Below are 25,050 nucleotides of genomic sequence, written 5' to 3' on the forward strand. Positions count from 1 at the left end.
TCCTATGCAGATGCCCTCCTTGTCCAGCTTGGGCTCCGACCCCTGTGTGGGGCAGGTCTCCTATGCAGATGCCCTCCTTGTCCAGCTTGGGCTCCAACCCCTGTGTGGGGCAGCTCTCCTATGCAGATGCCCTTCTTGTCCAGCTTGGGCTCTGACCCCCTTTTGGACAGGTGTCCTATGCAGATGCCCTCCTCATCCTCCTTGGGCTCTGACCCCATTTTGGACAGGCTGCCTATGCAGATGCACTCCTCAATCTTCTTGGGCTCTGACCCCGTTTTGGACAGGCCTCCTATGCAGATGCCCTCCTCATCCTCCTTGGGGCTCTGAACATGAAAAATTTCATTTTACTGCTGATCAGGTTGATAACTGGACAGTCTATTCATGTTTATTTATCGATGTCCCAGCTTGGGTTTGGCAGCCCCACTGTGGGCCAGATGCAGTAGGTCAGACGTGTGCACAGAACTCAGGGCCCCCTGTGATCTTCATTGTTCTTTTCTAGAATTGTGGTAATCTGGACACAGTGGAATGATTCTAGGCTGGAATATTTTAATACAGGGCATTGCCTCTGTCCATAGTGCCTTTGGTTCTTAGATTTAAAAAAAAAAAAACTGTTTATTGAAGTATATACTGAAAGGGTAAGTTTTGAACTATGAACAGTGATCCTAAGGGTCTGTTTCAAACTACAAACAGTAGTTATAATTACTTCCCAGCTCAAGAAGTAAAATATTGTCAGTACCCTAGACATGCCCTTTCCCAGTCACTCCTTGTTAGATGTCATAAACTGCATTCTTTAAAATTGCATGCTCCAATTAATGGCATACTGAATAAATTACTGCTTCAGTAAATATACATGATTGATTATTTTGAAAAACGGTATTTGTGAAGTTAATGATAGGAATAATACATTTTTTGGAGCTCCATCGTTAGGTTGAGGAGATTGGGAGCCGTCAGTCACTAGAGGGCAGCCTATACCGCTTCCACTTCTTCAGAAACCGTTGTAGTCTCTGTTAGTGACTGAGAAGTATCTTCATGGAAGGAAATAAATGTTGCTTCAGTGAAGGAGATATTTTATTATTTGCAGATAGGAAGAAAACAAAGTAATTATGTTTTCCTATAATTAAATTCCAAGAAAAATTTCTTGGTTAAATCACTCTCAACATCTCTGCTGCTTATGTCACCCCAGCAAAGAATCCAAATTTGAAGGATTTGGAAAGCTTTTTGAATTGAAACAAGTTTCAGATAATTTATCCATACTTCCCCTAATCCTCCATATTCTTTACTGTAGATTTTCCGCAAGTGTCATAGGCTAGGAACTAGACCCTGGAGCTAAATCAAAGGGGGGAAAAAGCCACAATTCAGAATCCAACAGCTGGGGCATTTTCATCCACTGATTTCATTTGGCATTGTTTAGTGGCACTTCCTTTGAATAATATTAGAGGAAGTATGAAAGACAAAACTTGGTCTTCTTTTATTTCAGTACTTTAATAACATTTTCCTTGTTCCATTATGGTTTTGTGTAAATCTTTTCTCACTAGATTGATAAACTTTCTAATCCCTGCATATCTCTAGATAGATAAACCTATCTCCATATGCTTCTGAGCTGTTTTATTTCTAGTAGCATAAAGTGATGGTTTCTACCCCTCAGCCCCCACCTCCATGTACTACAGCTTTGGCTTCTCATTCTCCTAACTTTTTACCACAATTTGATGTTATTTCTTCCTTTCTTTAGACAGAGACATCGGGATTTACCAGTATTACGACAAGAAAGATCCGCCAGGTAAATGATGCCTATTCCACTGAGCTAATTTTTATAAATGAAGTATTCTAAACTAGGAAATACCATTAGAAATTGTTTTTATGAGCTTTAGATAAATTCTAGAATTCCAAGAAAAGTCACTTCAATTCTTTAGGAAAATGCTGAGTTTAATATCTGTTCTGTATAAAGTAAGGCAATATTGAGAAAACGCTGTAGAAGAACATGAAAAATTTCATTTTACTGCTGATCAGGTTGATAACTGGACAGTCTATTCATGTTTATTTATCGATGTCCCAGTAGAGGGCATTGTTAATGCATGGGTCCCACTGATGCCGGCCTGCTACATCCTCACCTGATATCTGAAATAGGCATTTCTGAGTGAATGATCAATTTTCTTTATCTGATTGATCCTATTAATCCTAGAAGTTTCATGATGGGCCAAAAGGTCCTTCTAGCTAGAGTTACTTCCTGTTTTGGTCTTTGTTCAAGTGGGGCTTGTGTGGGCATCCTGTGTGCTTAGCTTGGTGGTTAATAGGCTGACTTTATGGTTCTGATGATAGACTGAAGCAGCTTTCTCTTCTGGGCTCGGTTGCAGTTCCTTTCCCTATCTGATGAGATTGGAAGCTTAGAATATTGGCCCACCTGTTGAGCTACATAAGCCTTTCACTGCAAATTTAGGAAATATCTCTATGAAATGAAAACATCCAAATTAGGGCAAGTTTTTCAACTGTCCTTTTAAAAATTTAGCATAATTTATCAATCTCAATCTATGTGTAATAATAAATTATATATGTTAATATTAAAAATACAAGGTATTATAAATAAATTATAAATAAAAATAAATTCCACTTTTTTTCATTTTTTCCTTCTCTCCTCCACCACAATATCAGTGACAGAACATGGTAACTTAGAAGAAAAGCAGAAGCTGGCAGAATGTAAGCTTAGTTGGCATTTTTTTGTAATTATTATAAAACTGTAATTTTAATATCCCTGAAGGTTGAGTCTTAACATTCTTCTTTCTGTACAAATAGGCAACCTTATTCTCACCAAATTTCTTATAATTGCAAAACCCGTTGTTTAAGTACATAAGCATAGTAAGTTTATATTTGTTAGGCCTTTCTAATTTAGACTATGTAACTTCTCTATTCTGTTTTGGTCAGATATAGGCGTATGTAAACATAAGCTCTCTTAATGATCTATATTTATATTATTTAATATATTTAAAATAAATATACCATACTTAAGTTCTGATAACATTTTATAGTTTAAACTTTGCCTAAATTATTAAAACAGTTTACCCATTTTAAGAAAACAAGATTTTTAATTATTAGTATTAGCATTTTATTTCTTCTAGTGTTTTCTGTTCCCAAATATATAAATATATTACATGTGTAATATGGTTACAATGTAATGTGGTTTTAATGAACTTAAAATTAGATATAAGTAAGACTTTATTTGGAACATAGTTGGAGCTGAAATTACCACTTTTTCTGTTGTTTTAAATGGTCAAGCTGACATGTTTAATTTTTAAAAATACTGTATTGTAGGTGTAAAACTAGATTTTAAAATTTGCGTATATGCTATAATGTAAATTATGCTTATAGAATCAAATTAGTTGCTGAAATAAGATGCATAGCAATTCTACTGTCAAATTTAAATGCTGTATGTATTATATATGTACACATGCAATATATATGTATATGTTTGTACACATGTATATATATGTACACAGACACAACTCTTATTTGGAATTATTAAGAGAATCCAAAAATGAATTCATTTTTATGGTGAAACATATCATTATAATGAGTTTAACATTTTATTAATTCTTTTAAACAGAACTGTTTTTAGTTTGTTTTAGGGTAACATTGAGAATATACCTCCTTCTCACTTATCAACTATCTCGTTATCCGACATTTCACATTTACGACAATTGTAAAAAATATACTAGTTGATTATTTTGCGTATTTGTACACCTGACAGTAACAAATACTGAAGTGGGAGGCGAGGGTATCACTGGCTGTGGTGGTTAAGGTTATGTGTCCACTTGGCTGGGCCATGATTCTCAGGGGTTTCGTAGTTATGTAATGATGTAATTTGGCAGTTATATAATGAGTAGTCATCCTCCGTTTTGTGATCTGATGTGGTCATCCTCCATTTTTGCATAACGCCAATTTTCACATAACAACTTAGTCTTTGGAACCTAAACATGTAGATAAGCGAGGGGTGGTTGTATACTAAATAATTTTATTTTTCAGTTAAATTCATTTAAAACAAAACAAAGGCTTATCATTATTGAATTGTGGTGTAGATTTTAGAGAGGAGTATTTAAATACAAAAGAGCACTATTAGCGCCTGATTTGTTAAAACTTCAATTTCCCTTATATATTTTTTTAATGTATAAGTTAGATGCATAATTTAAAATTCTTCTGTGTGTCATTTTTGTATATTATTTCTTTCTTCATTATACTCAATTACTCCTGAGAATTCCAAGGTCTGAGAAGGCCACTTGCAAAATTTGGGCTTTCTTCTGGATTGAAAGTTGACTTATTTACATCAAATAGTTATTTCTGTGGTATAGAGTAGTGATTTACTATTATGTACTAGAGCCACAGGCCTAGGAAACTTTTCCAGGGAATCTCTGAGCCCTGCTGGTTGTCAGCATTAAATGATGATCAGGGAGATTGTTTTGTGGTAAAAATCCTGTTCCTGTGACAAAGCCTTTCAAAAGGCTGTCATTTGATGATAGAAATGAAGCCCACTTCCTCTCAATTATGAAGGTGTTTTATTTTAATCTTCCAAAGCCACACTGCTAAGTAGAGTTTCCTTTTTCAGTCGTGTTTAACTAACTGTAATACATGTTTTATTTGCCAGCACGAGATTATCCTTGGACGCTCAAAAACAGGCGCCCAGAAAAGCTTCGAGATTCACTCAAGGAGTTGGAGGTATCTTTTAAAAAGTTTCCCCAAAAAAGCAACAAACAAGTCTGTTTTAAAGCATCTTTCACCAGCTTTAATTTTCATAAAGGATCAACTCTCATGGTGACGATAGCTTTGCTTTTGTCTGGTGAGGAGTTCCAAAACAGTTGCATCTTTGTGTGCTGATCTTTTTTTTTTTTTTGCTTGCAAATTAGAAGCACTTTAACTGATAATGATAATGTGTATAGCCAACTGCACTCTCTCTTTTTCTGTTGTCCTTCAGGAGCTGATGCAAAACAGTCAGTGTGTGCTGAGCAAATGGAAGAACAAATATGTCTGTCAGGTAAAATGGTTTGACGTGCTTTTGCAGTGTTTAACCAATGGAGCTGAAAACTATGCAGTAATTGGTGTTCTTTTGTTATGATAGGTAATGGAAAGAAACTTTTTAGGAGCAGATATTTCATAGTTTGAATTCTAGTCATTCTAGAACTAACATTAGACAATCCGACTGACACAGGCTACCTCATTAATCAGTATAGTTGTACTGGCACACTATGAACACTAATAAAAATCTTTTCAGATGGTATTTTTTGTTTGAATGTTGTCTGAAAGTTGTATCAGGTGTTTACTGGGATAGAGTTAATCATATTTTTGAATGAAGATGAAACCACAGGACAGAAGATGGTGTGGCATACCACTTTAGTGTTTGGGAATACCATGCTTACAGAAATCAGCAAGCAGACTAGAGTTAGATCTAACATGACAAGACATTTGGTCTTAGTTTTTGAACCCTCTAACCCTATGCTGTTTAATACTGTAGCCACTAGTCATATGTGGCTATTTAAATAAAAATTTAAATTAAATAAAATGAAAGAAAAGTTTTAAAAAGACAAGAACATATAAACAAAAAAGAAAACATTTTTTAAACTAAATAAAATGAAAAACTCAGTGTCTCAGTTGCACTACTCACATTTTAAGTTTTCAGTAGCTACAATGTGATAGTATTGGACTGTGCAAATAGAACTTATCTATCATATGGAACATTTCCATCATAGCATGTTCTACTGGAGAGCACTACTAGACAGAGTGAGCTAAATGTTGAATGGGCCTTGATTCAGAATATAATAAGGACCTAATTATCGTCCGTTGATCACAACATAATGGATAAATGCCTCAGCTTTGCTGATAGGTTTAAAATACACTATTTGCCTAGAAAGATTTCATTTGCTTATGATAAAAAGAATAATCATAAGTTATAGTCTATTCATCAGGTCCCTGGGTGGTGCAAATGGTTTGCATTTGACTACTAACCTAAAGGTTGGTGGTTCAAACCTACCCGGTGGCATCGTATAAGAAAGGCTTGGCGATCTGCTTCCATAAAAGATTACAGCTGAGAAAACCCCGTGGAGCAGTTCTACTTTGTACAATGGGATTGTCATGAGTCGGAATCAACTTGATGGCAACTGGTTGTTTTGTTTGTTTTATATTCTATTCATCAGTGTAATTGGAGTTGTGTTAGTACTACTAATAATTATTACAGTTTTCTGGAATTAAATTTCCTGTCTCAATTTAAATTTTTATTTGTTTACAATGTGGCTTATTTTAGATCTAACCATTCTTGTTTGAACCTTAGGCTAGCGGCTCTATCCATAAATCTACAATGTCAGGTTTGTAGTAATTACAAGAATATCTCCATCTACCATTTGAATATAGACAATCATTTTAGTGGATTCTGTTTTTTCCTCAGGAGTCCCTGGGTGGCACAAATGGTTAAGCACTTGGCTACTAGCCAAAAGGTTGGCAGTTCGAATCCATCCAGAGGTGCCTCAGAAGAAAGACCTGATGATCTACTTCAGAAAGATCACAGCCATTGAAATCCCTCTGCAGCGCAGTTTTGACTCTGAAACACATGGTGTCACTCTGAGTCGGAATTGACTCGATGGCAACTGGCAGTTTTTCCTCATTTTTTGTTGAAACTAGTCTTACTTTACTCAGAGAGGTAACTACTTAGTTACCTCCTCAACTGGCACAAAATCATTATTTTCCAGAGACTATTTATAAGGCTGAATTAATATTTTTAGAACCATACTACTTCTTAAATTCACCTTAGACACCATTCAAAAGATAGGATTATAAAAAATTCATAAATTGTTTGCATAAAAGTAAGTTTTAAACTTTAAAAGGTTAATACAAAATAAGCTTCAGAAAGTTTCAAATATAGTGCAGCTCAAATTGTAGTTTTAATGCCATTAATCACCTTAAAAACAGGCTCAAAATTATTTGACTGGAGGGCAAGCCTGCCACCCATAGTAAGGGGTGTGTCTCATGGCCTCCACCCTTACCATCACACAGGGTAAGTTGGAACATGTCAAACCTCTCAAAATATGTAGCTGAGCATCCCAATAGGCAATCCTTTTTAGATAGACTTTATTGCATTTTTATTTAATAAGCAAGCATTTTGGGGGACAGTGTGGAGAGGGATGTCCCTTACTATTGAATTAACTCAGAAAAGGAATTTTTATGATATATTCTAAGACTTTTATAATTTACAGCAACCTGATTATACTGATTTCTTAAGCTTGTGTATCAGTGAGTCTGCTTTTAACATTTCCAGTGGAACTTATTTCTGTTTATGATATGTCATATCTTGTATTCTATTTCTCTGAACAATAAGATGTTCCTGAAATAGACTTTTCACTACCAGCACATTTGTACTCTGATATATTTTAACAAGATACCTTGACCTCCACCCACAGGTCCATCTGAGCCCCCACTTCACATCATAGAGACACTGAGAAACGCATAGGACCTTTCAGAGACCTAACATTATCTACCTGCTTCCTCAGTTTCTTGACAGGAGTGTTAGCTAGATCTTCTAAAAATATTTTGTGCGTTGTATTCTTGTAGATCTTTCTAAAAATTTAGCTCGAGCTTCATGTTTTCAGCTTTGAATGGCAGTAGTTGACCATACATAATGTTCTGTAACTCTTAGGAAAGAAGTGAAAAAGTTCCTCAGCACCTCAGTGCTAACACATTTGCTCTCTCAGTTTTTAAATTTGGCCACTCCACAACCAACATAAATATTTCAACCCTAAAGAAATGGCAAATTTAGGACTTGTGGAATTTATTTTAGTTGTCTTCTCTTTAAGGGATCTTTATTTCTACAAAAGGTCCAGTTGTTTAGACATTAGCGAGGCAAGTGCAACAATGTAAAGAGTTTCAGGAGATAAAATCTGAACCTGGATCTCCCCTCAGTTGAATAATGAATACTTATAGGTCGTCATCATTACCAAAGCTTAGTTAATGTTGTTGATCTAATGACCTGTAAATTGTCCATTTTAAAAATAATTCCCTCCACTTGTAAATTCAGAACAGTTTACAAATAAAGATTTATCTATTTATATGTTTGGGGAAAAATTGTCTTTTGAAATCGACTATGGCTACACCTCGTTTGAGATGCATTAAAAGGTACGAAAGGTAATTTAGAATTTTAGTTTTACTAGCTATTCAGTATATTTCTCACTTCGTTTCGTCTCCTAAAATTATTTTATTAACAGAAAGGGTTTAATCATCTCCTGCTTTGAATTTCTTAACTCATTTTACAAACTGTTCTTACAGAATAGTAGCTTCAGCCTTAAAATACTGTTCGTTTGTTCACCACTGTGGTGGAATTCATAAATTCCTGAAAGTATCGTGTTTCAAGTCAGATTCTTATTTGCAGATTATTACATAATTAAAAACAATATTATCGTTAAGCATAAATACAACTTTATATATGTTGATTTTAGATTGTATTATTTGAATCATGTATGTATATTTAGGAGCCCTGGTGGTGCAGTGGTTGAGGATCTGGCTGCTAACCAAAAGCAGGCAGTTTGAATCCACCAGCTGTTCCTTGGAAACCCAGTGGGGCAGTTCTACCTCTGTCCTGTAGGATTGCTATGAGTCGGAGTTGACTCAATGGCAACGGGTTTGGGTTTTTTTTATGTATATTTAACTGTAAAAATATAACATAGTTGGTTTCACTTTGGTTTCTTTCTATAACAATTCTACATTTCCAGGCACAGTTTTTAAATGCCAAGAAAAGACAGTTTCCTATTTTAATTCCTGTAATGAATTACTTGACAAGCTATGCAAAGATATAAATTATCTTCCAGGTCTATCACAGATAAATTGTGACCGTATGGAACTTATATTATTGCAACTTTCTAAATCGTAAAAATGAATAGCCTCATTACCTGATCTTTCTTTTCATCAAATTCTGTGAAAATCAATATGATTTCCTCAGAAAATAATAATAGACAAACCATGAGTTTATGGTAGAACTATTAATACTAGCATATTGTCTATACAGTATTTATTGACTGCTCACCAGGGAGGCACTGTGCAAGTCACTAAGGGAGAGTAAGGCATGGGCTGAGGCCCCAGCATAACATAGTCAAGGAGAATAGACACATGAAATCACTAGGACACTAATGAATGCTAAGCAGTATGGCACCAAGTAAAAAGACAGTAGGAGTTTAGAGAAAGCAGAGATCAATGTAATCTGCAACAGTTAAGAAAAATTTTGTGGAGAAGTTATAACTTTACTTAGACCTTAAAGGACACATAAAATTTGGTTAAGCTAAATGGAAAGGTATTCCAGAAAAAAGGAATTAGATTAACTGAGGTATTCAAATGAGAATTAAATGGGGGTGTCTATATGGTCATGAGGAGATGGGCCTATTTGGGGACAAATGGTTCCTGTTGAACAACCAAGTGCTAAGTTCGAAAGGTAACTTGAAGCCTCGTTTTTAAGGGCTTTGAGTATTATACTAGGTATTGATACTTTAATCCTATAACATTATCAACATTTTTAGAGCAGACAAGTGCTTTATAAAAATTAGACTTATGGAAGAATTAGCAGTGGGATGTAGGATAAAACATGAGAACCAGGGGCAGTGAAATCATTCCAAAGGATAAGTATGATGAGGCTAAGGTACAGAGAATGTTGAAAGCCAGCAAAGAAATTTAGAATGGTAGGTAGAAATTTTAGTTTTGGCCATGTTACATGTGAAGCAACCAAACAATCAAATAATTAGTGGAAATATGGAACTGGAGTGAAAGGTTGGAGCTGATAATCTTAAACCATTGAGTGGATGGCCTTATGAGGGCAGCCAAGGATTCTCTCATTTTGGTGACAAGAGAGGAGAATTGAGCCAGCAAAAGAAACAGGAATATCAGAGTAATGAGGAATTGTAGAGATGTTTGTTTCCCTAAAGATCAGAGGGTTGGGAAGTCAGGGGGTTCTGAAGATAGGCTTGAAGCATACTTTGTTCCCTGTTTTAATATTTAACAACTTGTATGTCTTAATGTTGTCATTACTAAGCTGTCTATCAACAGCCATTTATTGAGGCCCAACAATAAACCCATCTTTATATTAGGGACTATTGAAAATATTGGATGGACTCCCTGCCTTCAAAAGACTGACTTCAAATATATTTGAGAATCAAAATTAGTATATAAAATTAAAGAATAATTTGAGATTAAGTGCTGAATTGCTTTGTATAGTACCTAAACACAGCTAATGTTTAGGAATTGTTGTTGATTGGAGTAGTTGGTTAAGATTTCATAGAGGAGATTGGATTTAAGGTGGACTCTGAAGACAGGACTTAATTGGGGGAAATATGGAGGAAGAGAAGGACATTCTTGGTGGTGGGGAAAAGTATTACTAAGGACGTATTGTCTTTAGATAATAAAACAAAGGCTAGAAAATGTAGCTTGAAAAGATTTCTCCATAGATACTTATTTGATGACCTTTTTTGACCTGTACTAAAAATATTGTTTGCTGTATGGTTGGGAAAATTTTACTGTTTTAATAAACAGAGGAATAACACTATCCAGGAACCCTTTGAGCTTAGTGAAATATATCTTAGCCAGTGTGTGATAGCTTAATGCTTTGCATTTTCGCACTTTTTAATAGTCTTTAATGGTTTTCCTTAAAATTACAAAAATAACAGACATGCTTAAGACAGAAAATCTGGAAAACACAGAAAAGCCCAAAGGGACATAAATCACCTAATCCAACCACTCAGTGTTACCCACTATTCATCTTTTGATGCTTATCTTTTTGCTATGTATGTACGTACTTATAAACATTTGCTTAAAAGATGATATATTGTGTGTATGGATTGAAGTGTTTTATTATATAATATTTGATATTTGTATATTAAATATATTCTTTTTTATGCATCATAAAATGAACACACATGAACCTCGCACTGAACTAATGCATTAGATCATCACCAATATTGTTGACCTTGCCTGTGTGTTCCTGCTTCGTCCAGTTCCCCTGGATCTCCCTTAGCTATTAAAGGGATTTTAAAGGGATCTTTTTTCACCTAGCATTATTTAATGTGCAAATGAAAACAGCAGTGAGATACTATTTTTTCATTCAACACATAAGCAAATATATAAGTCTAATAACATCAAGAGTTGATGAAGTTATAGAGAAATGAGTATTCTCATAAACTACTAGTTGGAGTGTACAATTGCCAATTTGGAGGACAATTCCATTGTTAGCTATGAATCCTAAAGATAGATTTACATAAATATCCCAGTAAACTGTTCATAGTAGAGAAATATTTAAAACCATCTTATGTCAGCCAGTAAGTGCAGAAATTTATGTATACTATGATTCCATCTACATAAAATAAAAATGGTATTGGCATGGATACATACTTATGTGTGTAAAATTATGTAAACATGGACTGGAAGTCATAAATCTAGATACTTCTGATATTCTCCTATTGTGTATTTTGGCAATCCTGTATATATTTATTAAGTTTTTGTGTTACTTGGGTATATATTTTTAATTTAACACACACTTATATAGCACTGTGTACCAGGCAATCTCTTAAGTACTTTACAACTATTAACTCATTTTCATTCCTCATGGAACAAATACTAACTCATTGTACCCCTCACAACCCTATGAGATAGTTCCTATAATCTTCATTTTATTGATGAGATACAGATTAATTACACAACTAGTAAATCATGCCAGGATTCAAACTCAGGCAGGCAGGCTTCAAAGTTCATGCCCTTAGCCACTATACCACATTGATTTTCAGCAAAATATAGACATAGAAAAATTATGTAAGAACATAGACTCCTGATCACAGTGAAAAATAAAAAGGATCGGGGGCAATGCAAGAAACAGAAAATAAAAAGAATCAGGCAATTTTAATAACTAGATTAAAATTAATACCCACAGAGAAGTAAGAGGACCTGCTGCATCGTTGAAACAAGAATAAGATGCTTATCTAAGATACACCACTGGTCTCACCCCTTTGGGAGCAAGGGAGAATGAAGAAAACAAGATACAAGGGAAAGATCAGTCCAAAGGACTAATGGGACTACAACTACCATGGCCTCCACCAGACTGAGTCCAGTACAACTAGATGGTGCCTGGCTACCACCACTGACTACTCTGACAGGGATCACAACAGAGGGTCCTGGACAGAGCTGGAGAAAAATTTAGATCAAAATTCTAACTCACAAAAAGGGACCAGTCTTATTGGCCTGACAGAGACTGGAGAAACCCCAAGAGTATGGCCCCTGGACACACTTTTAAATCAGTAATGAAGTCACTTACTCCCGAGGTTCACCGTTCAGCCAAAGATTAGACAGCTCCATAAAACAAAACGAGACTAAAGGGGCACAACAGCCTAGGGACAAGGACTAGAAGGCAGGAGGAGACAGGAAAGCTGGTAATAGGGAACCCAAGATCGAGAAGGGAGAGTGTTGACATGTCGTGGGGTTGTTAACCAATGTCATAAAACAATGTGTATACTAACTGTTTAATGAGAAACTATTTGTTCTGTAAACCTTCATCTAAAGTACAATTTTTAAAAATTAATAAAAAAAAGAATAAGATGTTTTAAAAAAAGAATCTGGAAACAAGAAGAACAGCTTTTGGAAATTATAAATATGATATCATAAATGAAAAAAATAATAGAAGGGTTGGAAGATAAAGTTGAAATACCCCTATAATTCACAGCAGAATGACAAAAGACACAGTAATGATCAATAGGTGATAGAAGATAAGAAAATTAGAGTATCTGGCTAGAATGTCCAATATCTAAATAATAATAAAAAAAAAAAAAACAGAAGAAAAGAACAAAGAAAGAATAGAAGAGAATTTCCCAGGACTGGGAGATGCATATTTACAGTTTGAAAGAACCCAATGATTCAAAAAAGATAATACCAAGGCATATTTTGTGAAATTTCAGAAAACCAAAGGTAAAGAAAAGATCCAAAAAGGTTTTAGAGGGAAGGAAAGAAGGGAGGGAGGGAGAGAGGAAGGGAGGGAAGAAAAACATGATAAATACAAAGGATTGGGAATCAAAATTACATCAGACTTACTATCAGCAACAAAAAGAAGACAAAGAAATGATACCTTCAAAATTCTGAGAGGAAAGTGATTTTCAGTCTAGAATTCTGTACCTAGAATTCTAAATTGTCATTCAAGTAAAGACATTTTCAGACTTGTTAGGTCTCAGAAACACTTACCTGCCATGCACTTTCCTTAGGAAGCTACTGGAGAATGTGCTGCCTTAAAACAACAGAGTAAACCAAGAAACAGGATTCTCGGAATCTAAGAAACGGGATCTAATACAGGAAGGAGATGAAGAGAAGTCTCAGAATGACAATTGTGCCTTAGACCTAGAATGCAACAAGTCCAAACTGGGGTTGGGGAAAGACGGTCCCAGGAGGGATGTTCAGAGGGGAGAAAGGAACGATAGATGACCTGATATGTTTGAGTGCAGGGAAAATTTTATTGAGAGGCTATTGGAGAGTTCAAAGGAATTTGTGATAGATACATAGAAAACTAAGTAAATGAAAAACAAGGCAGTTATTATCTCCAAGAAAATCAAAATTGTACAGAAGAGAAAAAGTCTCATAATTCACTGCATGGCTCAGCAGTAAACACTACTTATGTAGCTGCTATAATGTAAACAATAAATATAAATTTAACCAAAAATTCTTATTTAACTATATCAGAAGGATAAGGAAAGATAAAATGAGGGGACAGAGGTCATATAAGAGAATTAAATCCTTATTTATGATAATAGGATGTCAATAGGTAATGACTAACTCAAGAAATAACATATATGGAAGATTGCTAGTTGCTCAATATTCATTCTTCCTTATGATTGGATAGATTCCCACCAATGCACCCAAAGTGCAGCCACCGCTCCTCTGTGAGTGTAGGCTTGCATGTTTCTATGATGCTGAACAGGTTTCAACGGAGCTTCTAGACTAAGATGGACTAGGAGGAAAGGCCTGGAAATCTACTTCTGAGAAACAGCCAGTGAAAACCCTGTGGATCACAGCAGCCCAATCTGCAACTCATCATGGGGATGCCACATCTCATTCTGTTGTGCATGGGGTCACCATGAGTCAGGGCCAATTTACAGCAGCTAACAACAACAGTATGCCAGATGAGTCCTTGGTGGTGCAAACGGCACTCTTAGCTACTAACCATAAGGTTGGAGGTTTAAGTTCACCCAGAGTTAGCTCAAGTTTTTCGGCAATCTGCTTCCAAAAGATCAGCCATTGAAAACCCTATGGAGCACAATTTTACTCTGATACACATGGGGTTGCCATGAATCAGAATTGACTTGATGACAACTTTTTTTTTTATGATGCCAGATAGTATTCTTGGTGCTGGGGATAGCAGTGAACAAAACAGACAAAAATGACCAATATCCTTGCTCTTATGGAACTTATGTTCTAACAGGGGAGACAATTAAGCAAAGATTAACAAGTAAAATATATACTGTATAAGAGAGTGAAAACCATTAGAGAAAAATACATCAAGAAAGATAGGAAGTGTGCATGAGGACAGATTGGGCTTGATATTTGGTGGCCAGAAAAGGCCTCACTGAGGTGTCACATGATTAAGATGTGAAGAAAGTAAGGAAACAGCCATGGAAGATTTCTGTAGGAAGAGGGTTACAGGTAGAGGGAACAGCATGTGCAAAGGTCCCAAGGTAGGTGTATACCTGGCATGGTCAAAGAACAGCAAGGAACCTATGTGACCAGAGTAGAATGAGCAAGGAGAAGAGTAGTAGAAATTGAAGTCAGAGAGGAAATGAGACTCTAGTTATGTAGCTTTTATGCTGAATGTGATGGGAAGCCCTTGAAGGGTTTCGAGCAGAGGAGGAACATGATCTAATTTACTTTTTAAAAAATATATGTATATTTTTAATCGTGATGAAAATGTACACAAAACATTTACCAATTCAACAATTTCTACATGTATAATTCAGTGACATTGATTACATCTTCATATTGTACAACCATTATCACTATATTTTTTGGAATTATTCCACCACTATTAACAAATTCAGTGCCCACTATGCGAAAAATTCCCCTTCCCCCCTCCCTCCCACCACTGATAACTGCTAATAATCTTTGGTTTCTATATATTTACTCATTTCATGTAAGTGAGATCATACAGTATTTGTCCTTTTGTGATTAACTTATTTCGCTCAGCATAGTATTTTCAAGGTTTATCTATGCTGTGGCATATATCAGGACTTCATTTCTCTTTATGGCTGAGTAATATTCCATTGTCTGTATATACCACATTTTTATCCATTCATCTATTGATGGACATTTTGCTTGTTTCCACCTTTGGGCTATTGTGAAAAGTGCTGCAATCAACACTGGCATACAGGTTTCTGTTTGCATTCCTGCTTTCATTTGTTTTGGGTATATACCAAGGACTGGGATTGCTGGGTCATATGGTAGTTGTATATTCAACTTTTTGAGCAACTGCCAAGGTGTTTTCCATAGTAGCTGTACCATTTTACATTCCCACCAGCAATGGATGAGGGTTCCAGTTTCTTCAAATCCTTGCCAACACCTGTTGTTCTCCATTTTTATTTTGTTGTTTTTTTGATAATTGCCATACGAATGGGAGTGAGGTGGTATCTAATTATGGTTTTGATTTGCATCTCCCTAATGACTAACGAAGGAGCCCTGGTGGCACAGTGGTGAAAGCGCTTGGTTGATAACTCAAAGGTTAGCAGTTTGAACCCACCAGCTGCTACACAAGAGAAAGATATGGCAGTCTGCTTTCGGAAAGATTTAGAGCCTTGGAAACTCAATGGGGCAGCTCTACTCTGTTCTATAGGGTTGCTGTGAGTTAGAATCAACTCGATGGCAACGGGGTCAATGGCTAATGACACTGAGCATCTTTTTACATGCTTGGACCATTTAAATATCCTCTTACATGAAATGTCTAAGTCTTTTGACCATTTTTTGATTGGATTGTTTGTCTTTTTGTTGTTAAGTTGTCTGATTTACTTTTTAATTAGATCATTCTGTTTATTATGATGGGAAAAAATTGAAGGGGATAAAGGATCAAAGCAGGGAGATCAGTTAGAAGGCTGTTGCCATAGTCCAGGCAAGATAGGATGGTGGCTTTAACTGTATGGTAATGGTAGAGGAGGTGAGAAGTGGTCAGATCCTGGGTGTATTTTGAGTGTTGAGACATCAGAATTTGTTGATGGATTAAATATGGGATATAGAAGAAACTGATGAGCACCTGCAAGAATGGAGTTATCATTTAGTAAGATGGAGAGACATTTTGGGGGTACTATTAGGAGCTCAACTGAAAGGTCAGCAGTTTGAACCCACCCAGTGGCTCTGTAGCAGAAAAGATCTGGCGATCTGCTTCCATAAAGATTGCAGCCTAGGAAACCCATGGGCCAGTTCCACTTTGTAACATTGGGTTGCTTTGAGTCGGAATCGACTCAGCAGCACCTAACAACACAACATTAGGAGCTCAATTTTGAGCGTGTTATGTTGGAAATGCCCATTAGATATCTATTGAATAAGTCAAATAGATATTTGGTTATAGGAGTTTGTAGTTGAGGAAAAGGTCTGGGCTGGAGATATAAATGTGGGAGGCAGGCACATAGATGGTATTAAAATCAAAAGATTGGTTGACACCACCAGAGGAGTGAGTGTAGACAGAAGAGAGTAGGCTAAAGAGCTGAGCCCTGTGACTCCCAGCACCTGGAGGTTGGGAAGATGGAGAAAGGGGGTGATAGGGAGAAAGAGGACTAAGAAGGAGTAGCCAGAGAGGTAGAGTACAATGAAGGGAACATAGTGTCCTGGAAATGAGGTTTCAAGAAGAGAGTCAGGTGTTGCTGTTAGTTAAGGTAAGGCCTGAGACTTGCCCACTGGATGGAGCAGCATGGAGTCACTGGTACCTGGGTAAGAGCACTTTCAGTGGGGCAAAGCAGGCAAAAGCCTGATTATATATATATATTAAGTTGAAATCACGTAAACATGCCCACCGTGTCAGTTTGGGTTTTGTGAGAAGCAGATGCTTTTAAAAGATTTCTGGGAGAGGTGTGAAAAATAAATGGGGAAGGGAGTAGGGGTAGTGGGGAGAGCCTTTCCTGCAGGGCCGAAGCCTGTGAAAGCAGAGGGAAGGAAGGAGGAATCACTGGGGAGGAAGAGCTTCAGGCCCCGCACAATGTTGAGAAAGTTTCAGCCAGGCCAAATGAGAGTCCCTGAGCCAAAGTTGTTTATGAGAGGAGTCTCCCGCTGGACAGGATTGGGCCAGCCCTCGTACCCCAGGATGCTCAGTCATTCACTGGCTGGTAGCCACCAGGGGAAAGTGTAGCCTCAGTGCTCACAGGGGTGGCCTCTGGAGGCTATCCGTCAACTGTGCCCTTAGCCTCAGTTCCTCCTGAAGGAGGTCTAGTTGTGTATGTCCGTGGGCATCACACCCACACTGATATCTATTAAAAAAGAATGTGTGTGTGTGTGTGTTTACATGCACACACAGCACTGGACCTGAGGAATCGTAATGGTCAGCTAGGGACTTCAACATAATGCCTTAATCAAACAAGTATTTTCTTTCCAGGAAAAAGATAAAGAAAATCACATTGTATCTCGGCTATCTCAATTCAAAGTTTGATGACCTATGATAATTTATTGATATGTTGTTTACTCTTAAGAATATAGTGAGATATAAACTCAATTTTGAAACATGGTTATGATGCAAAGAGAAATTTGATCCTCTTCTTTATAATAATATATCTTTGTATCATGAATTAACATTTCTTTCCTGTTCTGTTCATAAATGGTTCTTTCTTCTTGTTTTTGTTTTAAAACATTTCTTTAAAGAAACTCATAGTTCCCTGCCTTCGCCCTTGGCATTCATGTCTAATAATGTTTTGGAAGCTTCAAAGTATTTTACTACAAAGGAAGACAGTTCGGGACTATGAATTTCCCTACTATATTCGGTTATAGTTAGTAATAAGTATGGTAAAGCTAAATGAGTTCAAAATCTGTGTAATTTAATTCCTCTGTTTTTGATTTTCACTTGTGTTTTACAAAGTAGAAACAAAGACATGCTAAACCTTCCTCTCCTTTTTTAAGGGAGAGTGAAGTTTTACTTTCATAGCTAGCTACTGAGAAGATTTGTACTGTATTATATTTGAATATTTATACTGGGTTTTTATATAACAACTTAAAATAAGACATTTCAAATTTAGAACTTTGTATTAGAGGCACTGGTTGAAATATGCCAGATAGAAATGTATGTATAAATGAGACATCTAAGGTTGGGTGTGGGAACCTTGGAAGTTTACGTTTATGATATATGAAATTATGTTACATATGTACCAACATATCTGATGAAGAAAATGCATCAAGTACTTTTGCCAACTTGTAATTTATACCCCTTAAGTTTTTTTTTCAATTAAAAAAATACTGCTTAACAAGCGACTATGAGACGAAAAGCAGTTATAACTATAAAGTGTATTTGTATTGTGTACAAATGTTCACAGTGGCTCTCTATAATAAAGAAGTACCTGTCATTTTGTCCAAGGAGAAGCTTGTGTGAATTGTGAGGCGCCAGTTGCCACTGAGTGGCAAGCATACAAATCTACCTATATCTGCGTTCATCCGTTTGCCGTAACAGAAGAGCAGTCCCTTCTATCTAAGGCCAAGTCTTCCGCCTAGACCCACAGTTCCCAAACTGTGCACCGAGGCACCCTGGGAACTACAGTGAATTCACAGGGTATTGCAGGATATTTTAAAATTTTTAAGGAAAACAGAGAGACATCTGCGGTACAGTGAATTACTTAATATGGCCCTTCTAGCCATCGGCTCCCCTACGCAGCTGTCAGTTTGTCATACTGTGGGGGCTTGTGTGTTGCTGTGGTGCTGCAAGCTATGCCACAGGTATTCAAATACCAGAAAGGGTCACCCATGGTGGACAGGTTTCAGCTGAGCTTCCAGATTAAGACAGACTACGAAGAAGGATCTGGCAGTCTACTTCTGAAAAGATTTAGTCAGTGAAAACCTTATGAATAGCAAAGGAACATTGTTTGATACTGTACTGGAAGGCGAACCCCTCAGGTTGGAAGGCACTCAAAAGACAACTGGAGAAGAGCTACCTTCTCAAATAAAGTCGACCTTAATGACGTGGATGGAGTCAAGCTTTTGGGGCCTTCACTTGCTGATGTGGCACAACTCAAAATGAGAAGAAACAGCTGCAAACATCCATTAATAATCAGAACCTGGAATGTAGGAAGTATGAATCTAGGAAAATTGGAAATCATCAAAAATGAAATGGAATGCATAAACATCGATATCCTAGGTGCTAGTGAGCTGAGATGAACTGGCGTTGGCCATTCTGAATTGGACAGTCATGTGGTCTACTATGCTGGGATTGACAACTTGAAGAAGAATGGTGTTGCATTCATTGTCAAAAAGGACATTTCAAGATCTATCCTGAAGTACAATGCTGACAGTGATAGGATAATATCCATAAGCCTAAGAGGAAGACCAGTTAATACGACTATTATTCACCAACTATTAAGGCCAAAGATGAAGAAATTGAAGATTTTTACCAACTTCTGCAGTCTGATATTGATCAAACATGCAATCAAGATGCATTGATAATTACTGATGATTGGAATGTGAAAGTTGGAAACAAAGAAGAAGGATTGGTAGTTGGAAAATAAGACCTTGTATTAATGGAATCACACTATACATATTGTACTGTGACTTGCTTCGCATAACAATGTATAACAACCCTGTCAATGATCTACATCTACCTCCTTATTTTGAATAGGTGCATAGTAATCCATAGTTTGGGTATACCACACTTTACAGTTGTTAGTGGTGATCTCTGCAGTAAGTGAGGAAATTGGACATGGATGAACAATCTAATGAGGGAGGGAGTACAATAAGAAAAAGATTGTCTTAAAATTTTTTAAGAAGTTAAATTGCAGAAGACAGGGACTGGTTCAGTTTCCTATTTGAGTCTTTTTTGTCAGGGGCCCCTATTGGTTCATTTTAAGTATGATTCATATTCTCATTTGTGGCATAAAAACATCTCTTTAAATCATGAACTAATAAATGTATTTGTAGCCAGATTTTTTTTTTTTACTTTTTCACTTAATGTTTTGCAAATATTTTTCCGTGTCCACCCATCACACTTACTATTTTCATGGTAACCCAATAGCATTGACATATCATTATTCAATCATCATCTAGTATTCGAAATTTACAAAATTTCCAGTTTTGTATAGTTTATATAATGCTGCTCTAAGCATATCTCTTTCCCAATAAATGTTTCCCAACAATATGTTTTTCTCCTCTTGAATTATTTCCTAAGACTCATTTATAGGAATAGGATTATTGTCTGGCATTTGATATGCATTGTGAAGTAGCTCTCCAAAAGGAATGCTACCAGTTCAAAAAGCCTAAAATAATAAATGGATGAACCTTTTCTTCTGAAGCTCTGCCAATACTATAACCATGAAATTCCATTGTGCTGGCAACAAAACTCTGATTCATTTCTTATTTCCTAATAAATCTTGGAGTTATTTGGAAATCTCATTTTAATAACATAAGACATATGCCATGAATCCATGGATCATGCCCCTAACACCATGACCATGTTCAGGAGGGAGCAGGAGCCCACTGCAGGCCACCAAACACCTCCCCGGGACCAGCCCAGTTATCTTCCTCCCTCCTGCCTTCTCTCCTTTCTTTCTAAACTAGATTCTGAACTTTTTGTGTGTGTGTGTTTGCTTTAGATGAAGGTTTGCAGAGCAAATTAGTTTTTCATTAAACAATACACATATTGTTTTGTGACATTGGTTGCCAACCCCATGACATGTCAACACTGTCCCCTTCTCAACCTTTGGTTCCCCATTACCAGCTTTCCTGTCCTCTCCTGCCTTCTCATCCTTGTCCCTGGGCTGGTGTGCCCATTTAGTCTTGTTTTGTTTTATGGGCCTTTCTAATCTTTGGCTGAAGGATAAACCTCAGGAGTGACTTCAGTTCTGAGTTAAAAGGGTATGCAGGGCCCATACTCTCAGGGTTTTGTCAGTGTCTGTCAAACCATTAAGTCTGGTTGTAGCTAGATATTTTAAGAGCTTTTTCATTTTTGAAAAGTTAAAACAACAACAACCACAACAAATAACACACAAAAAAAGCTAAAAATCATCCACAATCTCAATATTAGAAAAATCTGTAAGGCAAAAAGTTCATACTCTCCAACTCCCAATTCCATCTCTCTGAGATTCTCACTGTCAACAGTTTGATGCATATTTTTTTTCACATTTTCTTGTGTTTATACAGACGATTTCTATATGTATATAAAACAAAACAAACAAACAAAAACAAACCTGTTGCCATCAAGTCGATTCCAACTCATAGCGACCCTACAGGACAGAGTAGAACTGCCCCATAGGGTTTCCAAGGAGCTACTGGTGGATTCGAACTACCGACATTTTGGTTAGCAGCCATAACCCTTAACCACTGTGCCACCAGGGCTCCTCTCTATATATACATACATATAAAAACATGCCACACCTGCTTTTCTTCCCCTAACAAAATGAGATCATGCTATTCATAAATGTCTGCAACTTTTTTAAAAAAATTTCCTCCCCACTTAAACAATTTATCATGGACTTGGGCAGAAAATTTCTGATTAATTAAGCTAATCTATCTTTTATGTTATCTCCATTTGTTTTCTTGTACTAACAGTGTTCACAATAATAAAACTCAGAAGTGACTGATTTATTAACTGGAGTAGAAGTTTATTAATTTGCAGTGTGAGATACATCTGGTATCACAAGCATTGCTCATTTGCTTGGGGCATTCCCACCTGATGGGTGAATTGCACAAGAGAATAAATTATAGATAAAAAGGCTGACTGGTGAGCATAGAATTAGAACAAAAGCAAGGAGATGTTCTTACAGGATATTTCTATCAAGCCAGAATAGCGCTGACGTGCACTAGGGCTCTTTCTATCTTGACAACTGGCATTAGTCATTGCCCTGAAAGTGGCTGGAGACACGCCAAGCAGATTTCCTTGGAGATGCTGATCTGGACTGTGCACTGACCCCCTTCTCTGAACAAGATACCTGACCAGTCCTCATTCATAAGAAAGGACAAATGATCACATTACCCTTTCTTTATGTGATAAAAGTGTTGATTAGAATTTGAGGAGCCCCCGAATCTGCCCAATGGAGACCTGGAAAACACCTTCACCTCCACAGCCAGTCATTTACAAGCACTTTCTTGAGGTGAGTCTGTGTGGAAGTGACTGACATATAGTTTGTGACAGCCAAGTATCTCCAGACATTGCCAAATGTCTCCAGGGGCCAGAATCACTTCTGACTGAGAACCACTCATTTAGAGGGAAAGTGAAGAAAGAGCTAGAGAAAAGAAAAGCAGAATGGGGTATTATGTGAGAGACAACTGAAAAAGCAAGATATAACAATATTGGTTCTTCAGCAGTGGGTGAAATATCATAGGATTTGTCATTAGTAGGCTTGTCTTGATTTCCCACTAATTATGAGAACTTTAGAGTCCCTGAGTGGTGCAAATGGTTAATGTGCTCAGCTCCTAACCGAAAAATTGGAGGTTCAGGTCCACTCAGAGGCATCTCAGAAGGCTTGGTGATCCACCTCCTAAAAGTCAGCCATGGAAAACCCTATGAAATACAGTTCTACTCTGACACACATGGGATCGCCAGGAGTCAGCATGGACTAGACTGCAAATGTTTTTTTTTTTTTAATGCGACCTTTGGTTAGTTGCCTTACCCTTTTGATTGTGAATTTGTGTGAGGATTGTTGTTATTGTTAGGTGCCATCGAGTTGGTTCCAACTCATAGTGACCCTATGTACTACAGAACAAAACACTGCCTGGTCCTGTGCCTTGCTCACAGTCGTCATTATGCCTGTGCCCGTTGTCGCAGCCACTGTGTCAATCCATCTCGTTGAGGGTCTTCCTCTTTTTCACTGACCCTCTACTTTACCAAGTGTCATGGATTGAATTATGTCCCCCCCAAAAATGTGTGTATCATTTTGGCTGGGCCATGATTCCCAGTATTGTGTGGTTGTCCACCATTTTATGATTGTAATTTTATGTTAAAGAGGATTAGGGTGGGATTATAACACCCTTTCTAAGGTCACATTCCTGATCCAGTGTAAAGGGAGTTTCCCTGGGGTGTGGCCTGCACCATATCTTATCTTATAAGAGATAAAAGGAAAGGGAAGCAAGCAGATAATTGGGGACCACATACCACCAAGAAAGCAGCGCCAGGAGCAGAGCACGTCCTTTGGACCTGGGGTCCCTGCTCAGAGAAGCTCCTAGTCCAAGGGAAGATTGACAACAAGGACCTTCCTCCAGAGCTGACAGAGAAAGAAAGCCTTCCCCTGAAGCTGATGCTCTGAATTTGGACTTGTAGCCTACTAAGACTGTGAGAGAATAAGTTTCTGTTTGTAAAAGCCATCCACTTACGGTATTTCTGTTATAGCAGCACTAGATGACTAAGACACCAAGCATGATGTCCTTCTCCAGGGACTGATCCTTCCTGACAACATGTCCAAAGTATGTAAGACGTAGTCTCGCCATCCTTGCTTCTAAGGAGCGTTCTGGTTGTACTTCTTCCAAGACAGATTTGTTGATTCTTTTGGCAGTCCATGGTATAGTCAGTATTCTTTGCCAACACTGCAATTCAAAGGTGTCAATTCTTCAGTCTTCCTTATTCATTGTCCAGCTTTCACATGCATATGATGCAATTGAAAATACTATGGCTTGGGTCAGGCGCACCTTAGTCTTCAAGGTGACTTACTTGCTTTTCAACACTTTAAAAAGGTCTTTTGCAGCAGATTTGCCCAATGTGATGCGTCTTTTGATTTCTTGACTGCTGCTTCCATGGGTGTTAATTGTGGATCCAAGTAAAATGAAATCCTTGACAACTTCAATATTTTCTCCATTTATCATGATGTTGCTTATTGGTCCAGTTGTGAGGATTTTTGTTTTCTTTATGTTGAGGTGTAATCCATACTGAAGGCTGTGGTCTTTGATGTTCATCACTAAGTGCTTCAAGGCCTCTTCACTTTCAGCAAGCAAGGTTGTGTCATCTGCATAACACAGGTTGTTAATGAGTCTTCCTCCAACCCTGATGTCCCGTTCTTCTCTATATAGTCCAGTTTCTCAGATTGTTTGCTCAACATACAGATTAAATAGCTTTGATGAAGGGGTACAACCCTGATGCACACCTTTCCTGACTTTAAACCACGCAGTATCGCCTTGTTCTGTTCAAACAACTACCTCTTGATGTATGTACAGGTTCCTCATGAGCACAATTAAGTGTTCTGGAATTCCCATTCTTCAAAATGTTATCCATAATTTGTTATGATCCACACAGTCGAATGCCTTTGCGTAGACAATAAAACACAGGTAAACATCTTTCTGGTATTCTCTGCTTTCAGCCAGGGTCCATCTGACATCAGCAATGATATCCCTGGTTCCACGTCCTCTTCTGAATCCAGCCTGAATTTCTGGCAGTTCCCTGTCGATATACTACTGCAGCCACTTTTGAATGATCTTCAGCAAAATTCTACTTCAATGTGATATTAATGATATTGTTCAATAATTTCTGCATTCTCTTGGATCACCTGTCTTGGGAATAGGCATAAATAGGGATCTTTTCCAGTCAGTTGGCCAGGTAGCTGTCTTCCAAATTTCTTGGCATAGATGAGTGAGCACTTCTAGCACGGCATCTGTTTGTTGAAACATCTCAATTGCTATTCTGTCAATTCCTGGAGCTTTGTTTTTCGCCAGTGCCTTCAGTGCAACTTGGACTACTTCCTTCAGTACCATCGGTTCCTGATCATATGCTATCTCCTGAAATGGTTGCACGTCGACCAATTCTTTTTGGTGTAATAACCCTGTGTATTCCTTCCATCTTCTTTTGATGCTTCTGGCGTCATTTAATATCTTCCCCGTAGAATCCTTCACTATTGCAACTTGAGGCTTGAATTCTTTCTTCAG

The 25,050-nt window shown here is 37.3% G+C and overlaps 1 protein-coding gene across 1 annotated transcript in view; it reads left to right on the forward strand.

The window, feature by feature from the left end:
• The window catches only part of WDPCP (WD repeat containing planar cell polarity effector), a 294,162-nt gene that overhangs the window by 26,502 nt on the left and 242,610 nt on the right, over positions 1-25,050 (forward strand). Inside the window, exons 5-8 of the mRNA XM_012555700.2 lie at positions 1,730-1,777; positions 2,647-2,691; positions 4,631-4,701; positions 4,958-5,017. Coding sequence (XP_012411154.2) covers positions 1,730-1,777; positions 2,647-2,691; positions 4,631-4,701; positions 4,958-5,017 — 224 coding nt within the window. The remainder of the gene's footprint in view (positions 1-1,729; positions 1,778-2,646; positions 2,692-4,630; positions 4,702-4,957; positions 5,018-25,050) is intronic.

This window comes from Trichechus manatus, unplaced genomic scaffold, assembly GCF_000243295.1.
Source record: "Trichechus manatus latirostris isolate Lorelei unplaced genomic scaffold, TriManLat1.0 scaffold00004, whole genome shotgun sequence".
Taxonomy (NCBI): domain Eukaryota; kingdom Metazoa; phylum Chordata; class Mammalia; order Sirenia; family Trichechidae; genus Trichechus; species Trichechus manatus.